General features: G+C 39.0%; 1 protein-coding gene across 1 annotated transcript in view; it reads right to left on the minus strand.

Annotated features, from left to right (window-relative positions):
• Window positions 1-1,424, minus strand: part of LOC126176520 (leucine-rich repeat serine/threonine-protein kinase 1) — a 389,495-nt gene extending 388,071 nt beyond the window's left edge. Inside the window, exon 1 of the mRNA XM_049923710.1 lies at window positions 1,197-1,424. Within this exon, the coding sequence (XP_049779667.1) occupies window positions 1,197-1,250 (54 nt within the window). The 5' untranslated portion in view covers window positions 1,251-1,424. The remainder of the gene's footprint in view (window positions 1-1,196) is intronic.
• Window positions 1,425-8,717: the final 7,293 nt, after the last annotated feature.

Consider the following 8,717-nt stretch of genomic DNA (forward strand, 5'->3'; position numbering starts at 1 on the left):
TGATATAGAGGGGGGGGGGTGGTATCTTCTGCCATGCACAACAGTGGTTTTTAGAGTGCAGATGTATGGTACAGGCAAATGTAAATCTGTATGAATTGGCTGATTCCAACTGTATCTATTTGATATTGTGCATAGGATATTATGTTCTTGCATTTCATGAAGCACACAACTTCACATTTCTGAACATTTAACCAAGCTACCAATCTTTGGACCACTTTCAACCATTATATATTAAAAAAAAACTAGCTACTATTTCATTATAGATAACTGCAGCATTTGAAAAAATAATAATAATAAAAAAAATAGCAAGCCTGGGTTTACCAATGTTTTACAGAAGAGAAAAAAGCCCCTAACAAATTACTGATTAATTTCCTTGTACCACCTACGCTAGTAGCTGCAAAGACTAATCATCTGAAGACACATAGAGAAAGATTGATGCACATCTGATTCCAGAATATTTATGCTATTGAGCAACCCTTACCTGAAGGGAACTGACATTTCATGGATAGCAACAATCATGCTATCATTGTCCACAGCAAGATATTTGAGAATGCAGAAGTTGTCAACAACCCTAGACATAGTCTCTGCTTGTCATAAAACAAACACACTCAACCCACACACAGAAAATCTACGCAAGTTGACTTTACCTGAGAAATCAGGAGGCATGAGGAACTTCTAATTCTCCTGGGGCGAAACAGCAGTACAAAACAGAAATATCCGAGTGTCACATTGGACTGCTGCATTGTTTGGATGCCACACAATAAGTATATGTCACAAGTAGTGCTGTATGCAAACTGGAAGAAATAGAAGAGTGACCGCTTCTGTGTTTGCTTTGTGCTACATTACATCAGTGTGTTCATGTAATGAACGGCGTGGATTGATGACTAACAATGAGACAGGCTGCATCATTACAGGTTGTCTACTATATTACCCATGATGATCAATGAGAAACACATTTAAGATTCGTACTTCTCTCCTGAAGCTTAATTCTCCTATTCTGTGTAGAAACTTCAAACAGTGTTTGTTAATATAACATTGCAAACCGCGGCCTGTTTCTCAAAAAGCTGTCTTAATCATCTAACATTTTTCGTCCAACAGACAAAAAAGAATATTTGACACTTAATACATGTAACATAAAATACTACACATCAAATTCAGACGCTTAATTTTACATGCATTTTAAATTTTGAGATTACCTGGTGTAACAGCCTGCCAGGAAAATCTTCGTCTTCAGGAGTCAAATTATCCATGGTTCAGTAGACACCCACTTACTTCTTCCATATACAGCCGGAAAGGTGGTTAAATGTAGCCACAACAGAGGATATTATCGTTCCAGAAGAAATACTAATACGTAAAATTTGCAACATGATTGAGATAATGATTTTACTTTCTTTCGTACAGACGAAACTGTCAATGATTTCTAAATAAACATTCTGCTCAAAGATCTTGACGAAGACATGTCTGGCCGATGAGATACAAACCCGTTTGACATTAGTAAACTGAAATATTTATTGCAGTAATGCATCGTTAATTCTACAGAGACAGCAAAATGACCTGAATAGACATAAATAACTAAAGTTCATTGCATTATTTCCATTCCTCTGTAGTTTTTGACGCACTTTCTCTCTCAAAGGGTCTCGATGTGTTGCAGACGACGCTACCGATGACAGTGAAAGTTCTTGTAGTTTTTGTAGCTTCTCAAAGCGTGAAGAGGAAGTCGCGCAAAAGAGAAGGTTATTGTAGCGGACCACCAACGCAAGAGTCCGCTGTTCGTCTGATATTCTATACCAGTTTCATACAGTAAAACCGCGTTTGTTAACTTTTGGTGTCATGTATACTGTCCTGTTAAGCTTAGTGTCATTGTTGACTCGTATTTGTATATTTTTTAGGACCTGATATTTCAGCTCAGTGAGAAAACGGGTTTTATGCCATAGGTGTTGATAACGTAAATCGAGGGCCAAAATTAAGTGGACTAATAATGCAAAAAACATTGGGACCAATAAATATATGCATAATACCCAAAAAAATGGTCCAATGACGGAGCATATGGTAGAAATCATAGACTCATAAATAAGAGCCGACAATGACTTAAGCAGAAAATTGTAAACACACCATGTCTTATGTAAAGCAGTAGATCAGCGTTACCCAAAAGACTCCAAAACACTGTAATATTAAGGCAGGAGGTTCAATATTGTTGTATTAACAATCGTCATTGCAATTATTTAAGAAAAAATGTTACTTTTGGATTTCCAAAGTAGCGCTGGTGTTCATACAAAGAGGAAAGGTTTCATTAGGCCCTGCACGACGATGAGGATTATTATTATTATTATTACACTAAATTGCAAGTAAGCTTAACTGCTTCATTGGCAATGAACTGTTAGAAAATACACGTATTTTATATATTAATACCCACAGACCAACTTAGTTTTGTCATAACGATAACGGTGTCTCAGGCAATGGGTTTCAAAGTCTTTTGCTAACCCACCTCCTTCCCATTTACTGAGAATGCTGCTTCCTTAATATTGACCGTACTCGTAAAGACAGCCAAAGCATTGTTCCTTCAAGAGCATGAGACTTTATTCCACATTTTGTATATATGGCCACTCCCCCATGACTCCAGTCACAGTAATGCGACCACCGCCTATGTTCACTGTCAATGAGCAATAACAACTCACGGATATTAGCACTAGCAGTGGAGAGTATATAAAGCATTTTGGGGAGAGACAGAAAACAGTGAAGTTGTCCCAATGTGAAAACGGAGCAATCTATCTGATGTCCAAAAGGGTATGACCATTGTCATTTGGGGCAAGGGTGGAAGCATTCCTGAAATAGCTAAATTTGTAAACTGTTCACATGCTGGCATAGTTCAAGTATACTGTGCATGGCAAAATAGCATTATACAAAACTGGTGCCAAGGTAACTGTGGTGCACCATGGGCCACAGATGATGGGTGAATGACAGTTGCAGAGTTGTGGAGGCAAATAGGTGTGCAACTGTTGAGCAAATGTCCACCCAGATAAACCAAGGGGTTGTCAGCAACGTCTCCTCAGTGAATATTGCTGTGTATAGACCTCTGCAACACCTGTTTAGTTCATGCACCCATGCTGACTGCTGTTCATTGGTGACCCCCCCCCCCCCCCCACACACACACACACACAAAGCTGCAGTCTCAGGAAGTGTGTCTTACAGTCCACAGTGCAGTGCGTGGTTCAAAAAGCACCAGGATGACTTTATTTTAATCACCTGGCCACCAATCTTCCCGGATTTAAACCCAATGGAGAATCTGTGGGACCACCTCGAAGGGGTTGTTTGCACATGGATCCTCAACCGGGAAACTTAGCACAGCTTGACACTCACTGGAGTTGGCATGGCTCCACGTTTCTGTTGGTACCTTCCAGAACCTCATTGACTCTCTTCTTGCATGTCTCACCGTAGTCTGCACTGCAAAAGATAGCTATTGAGGCTTCCGTCAGATGGTCACAGTGTGACTGGATATTGTATTCCTCCTACAGTAATGTGATGTTAACTTGCACCCATGTAAATGTGTGTGTTCAATTTCTGTTATTTCCCAATAACATTCTGTTATGCATAACACATCTTCAGAAATACCTTCAGATTATTCAATGTTTTGTATTTGTATCAGAAGCTCATCTTTCTTATTTAAGAAGCTTCTTATGTTTTGATAAAGAAAGTCCAAATATACAATTGATTGTTATGCTTTCTGCTGTCCAAGACTGCCTTTTTCTGATTCTCCACTAATTGTTACATCTAAGGCCACCACTGTGTAGCACCTTTGTCTTTAGGAAAAATTCAGCCTAAATCAAATATTGGAAATCAAAAACTGGTTCAAATGGCTCTGAGCACTATGGGCCTTAACATCTGAGGTCATTGGTCCCCTAGAACTTAGAATACTTAAACCTAACTAACCTAAGGACAACACACACATCCATGCCCGAGGCAGGATTCGAACATGCGACTGTAGCGGTCACGCGGCTCCAGACTGACGCGCCTAGAACCGCTCGGCCACCAAATATTGGAAATCACACGGACTGGGCAGCAAGTGTTCTGGTTACACCGAATAGTGAAAATAACCTCTTACCATTAGCAGAATTGTTCAGATGTAAACCATGTCACATATAATGCGACCATGTGTGACCACCTCGCTCTGTTAACACACTACTGAAGGTTTGCGTTTAAACACTTAACAGCACATTTCACACAGAGCTTGTGCAGGGGCACCATGAATATAGTGCGAGACAATAAGTTGCGAATGTGGGTCTCACGGGAGGGGTGTCAGATATAAGTCCCTGCAGTCGCACTATCCTATGTGTCCTCAGTGGCTCAGATGGACTATATCAACACCTGGATGCAGCTAGAGGTATTCATTTCATTAAAAATATTAGTTGTTAAAAAAATAATAACAATCTTTATTTGTCCATATTAACTTAACAGTCTTTGACATCGTCATTTTTTTGTGCATTTATAACAATATCACACCCTACATATAATTAATACATACATCATATAGCACATTATATAGTCTTCTATAACATTTACTACCACTAGTATACTGCAGTATACAAAAGTAGAACTATCTGTGTTGCAGCTCAGAATTCTTTAAGCGAGTTTAAACATCTTTCAATTAACAACTGTTTCAAGTTGTCCTTAAAGAGATTACCATGAAGTTGCTTTATATTATTTGGCAGCTTATTACAGAATTTTTTTTTCAGTTTCAAAGAGACTGCTCTTATTAGACAGTATCCTAAGATAGTCACACATGGTTTGTGTGTTGTAATTATGGATGTGTGTGTTCATTACACTTATTTCATCATTCTCTTTTGCAAACATTATAATCTCAAGGACATACAATGAATACACAGTCAGTAAACTATAATTTTTGAAGTAGTCACTACAGGACTGGTGTTTGCTTATATTAGTAATTAACCTAACTGCTCTCTTTTGAAGCCTGAAAATTCTATCCCTGTAGACTTGGGTGGCCCACCCTATATCTCCCATATTGCAAGTGTGAGAGGATTAAATGGTAGAACACTTGTTTAAGAATTGGGGGGGGGGGGGGTATAATACTTCACAAAGAAAATATTATTGATAATCTTTTTACAGATGAAGCTGATATGCTCTTCCTATGTGAGATGTTCATCAGTTAAAATGCCTAACAAATTACCTGACATTCATTACTAGGGTTTCTTTACTACACTAGCGTTTGTGAAAATTGCAACACCAAGAAGGAAACACATGAATTCAATTTATTTAATACCACAGGTTAGGTAAATGACAAGTAACAAATGATTACCTTTTCAAATCTGTACATGTCCTTTTGTGACGACGTTCTCTGCTTTATTTCTTCGTATGTTGTTCTCGGTGTCGACATACTGGGTGAAAAAATTGGGGTGGAAATGCAGTACTGTCTACTGTAAATGATGTAGCCAACAGGTGCACATTTGCGTTTCACAGTTGTTTACTTTCACTTTTCACAACCCCCTCCCTCAAATACACATTTAATATGGCTAGTGCACTATTGTTTAACTTTCAATAAGCCTCATTAATCATTTTCAGGTGAACATCCACATACAGCAACATTGTTTACTATTGAACATCTATGAGCAGTAAAAACCTAACCACAAAGTTCACAGTTCTTGAAGAATAGAAAGGTACTTATGGAGCAGACACTGTCATTGTTTTTACACACGGCTTAATTGTGTAACACTTATTTCACAGTTAAGTTGAAGCATTGTTGTTGTTGTTCTAACCAACACAGGTTTCTCGTCAAACTCTGCCGTGGACTGCCTGTCTCAGGACCAAAACTCGGGTCCTTATATCCTCACAATAATAGGTGCTGAGACTATAAACTGTTCGAAGTTAAATTTACAGAAATTACAATTAAAACTTAACTCATTAAATTAACTGAATACATCAAAAAATTGGTTCTTTTTAACAGTTTCTTCTACTACAAGTGTTAAGCCAAATTATTTGTTTAAATCATGAAATTAACAAATATAAGAAAAAAATCCTTTTGATAAAACTGTTAATTACTTTGGAAATAACTAAGGGCTGGCTTTGCTAACATGTTTTTGAATAGATCCAAACAGATCCCTTAAGAATACTAGCATTTCACCTTCCAGATGTTTACAGTTATTACAGAATTTATATTTGCTTATATGTCAATAATAAAATTTAAGTTACGAAACAATTACTGATTTCACTCTATAATGAAAGTATTAAATAGGAATAGTCAAAATAAATTAGAAAATCAATTACATACAAAAATTAAGCACAAAATTAGATCTGGTGATATATACTTTACAACCGAGGGCTAACCTTTCTCTTTCATCAAAATGCAGATTACACTCACATATGTTAATAGTAATTAGTTAAAAGTGAAAAAACGAATTTACGGAGGCAGATGGCAAAACAAGAGGAGAAGTAAAAATATTCCCTCTTGCTTCATCACACTTTGAGCCCTACTATTGAGTATGTTGTGTGGCCACCATGCACTGCAATTATAGCTGCTGTATGTTGTGGCATTGAATCGATAAGGTTCTGAATACATTCCTGAGGGATTTCCCTCCACACAGTTTGTATCCAAGCCTAGAAATCCATGACACCAGTTACTGGAGGACTGTGACGCACCAGGTGCTGACCAACCATATCCCAGACATGTTCGATGGGCAACATGTCTGGCGAATGTGCAGGCCAGGGAAGCAATGGTACCCATCACTCTTCGAAGAAGGCCTGTGCATTCCACACAATATGTGGCCAGGCACTGTCCTGTTGAAATGTGGCCTGTGGAGATGCTTGAAGCAGGGGGAGTACCTCAGGCTCCACAATCTTCATTATGTACCGGTTGCTGGGTTGCTGTTCAAAGTGCCTGCAATACTTAAGAGATAACAGCGGTTGTTGTAACCAAAGGCACCCCAGACCATCACACCTGGTGTCTGTCCGCTAAGCCGCTCCATAATGCAGCCCTCTAGGTTGCACTTACCACAGTACTGCCAGACATGTATGAGGCCATCACTGTAGGACACATTAAAGTGAGACTTGTCCGAAAAAAGTACATGTTGCCACTCAGCAACCCAGTGACAGTGTTCACGTGCCCATTGTAGTCGGAGGAGCTTGTGGTTTCTGGACAATGGAAGCCGATGTAATGGCATGTGCAACCAGTCCAGCCTGCACCAGATGGCAATGAAACGTCGATGCAGAATAGTTCACACCTGTTGCGGTGCTCCAGCGACGAGCCGACACTGTGTATGATGGAGTATGGTCCGTAATGGCCATGCGGACAAGATGATGGTCATCCCTAGCTGTGGTCATGTTCCATGGTCCAGTTTCCACTTGTTGCTGCATACAACCTTTCTCTATCCACTGCTTCCACACATGCATAACTGTCGTAGCAGCATGCCCTGTGCGAGGCGAAATGTCACGGTATGACAACCCTGTTTCCCAGAGACCAATCATTCTGCCCCGTTCGAACTCACCTTACATGTCGATATGGCTCCCTTTGACATCGACGAGGCATACTGGCACTCACTCTACTGTTTCCTTCTTGTGTGACAGCTATGCACCGACTACACTAGGCACAACACCAACACTGTTGGACCGACATGAGAAGGGTCTGCTCGGCCTACGTGTAGCCCACCTTGCTGCAAAATGTATCACATATTGCTTGCACACCCTTCACCACTTCCACCAAGTGTTTGGGTAATTCCTTCTCAGTGCTGCACTTTTCACAAAAGGCAGTGTAGTTCAAACATTCTCTTCACATGGCTACTCTTCAACAGAAGGACCTCCTTTGTCTTTTTAATCTTATGAGTACTAATGAATTTGCACATTTTTCCATCTTACTTGAATGTTCTTGAATGCGTTCAGTTGTCTACAGACTTTCGTCAATAGTCTCCGGAGCTGCAGAGCTGTTGGAGACATCTAGATTAAAGCTACCAGACTTGAAAGATCTGTTTAAGCTGTCGCTTGATCTGACGTGTTTCACCATAATCCAGTCATCCACCCTATTTCCAACCTTACGGCAGCTATCAGCTGTTCTAATTCTACTTGTGCTACTAACAGATCAGCTTTGAGTTTTACAATCAGCTGCTATTTCTCCATTATTGTGGAGAAACGGGCACAACTACTACAGTGTGAAAGGCTAGCTATATCTCCACCTAAGTTGATTGCTTCATAGTGACAAACATGATTTTCTGACTCTAGATAACTTATTTAGTGATAGCTGTTCAACAAGAAACTACAATTATACAATCGACATAAAAGTTTTCTGGGTATGGTACCACGTCATAACATATAAAACTACTACTGCTGAAAACTTTTATGTCGACTGACTGGCCGCGGAAGCCTATGAACTTATATAATTATACAACTTTTTGCAGTTTTATTTATGTGCAAATGACTGACATAGGATCTATACTTTATAAAAGAAAAACATTATGTGACATACAAATGTCAATGAATTAGCTAAATTTTATGTTACTGAATATTGTCACCATATAACACTTGATTATTGTAAATATGCATATATTAACTTTTCTACAGCTGCAGGTGTACTAAAATTTAATTTTTAATTAGCGGTTACTACTACAGCAACTTTTTAATCAGTAAAATTTCAAATTTAAGGGAATTTTAAAATCTCAAAACCTCTTTCCAAAGCTACTCATTTAGAAGCATCCAACCTCTCAAGTTACTTCCCCCCC

The sequence above is a fragment of the Schistocerca cancellata genome, chromosome 1 (genome assembly GCF_023864275.1).
Source record: "Schistocerca cancellata isolate TAMUIC-IGC-003103 chromosome 1, iqSchCanc2.1, whole genome shotgun sequence".
In the NCBI taxonomy this organism is placed as follows: domain Eukaryota; kingdom Metazoa; phylum Arthropoda; class Insecta; order Orthoptera; family Acrididae; genus Schistocerca; species Schistocerca cancellata.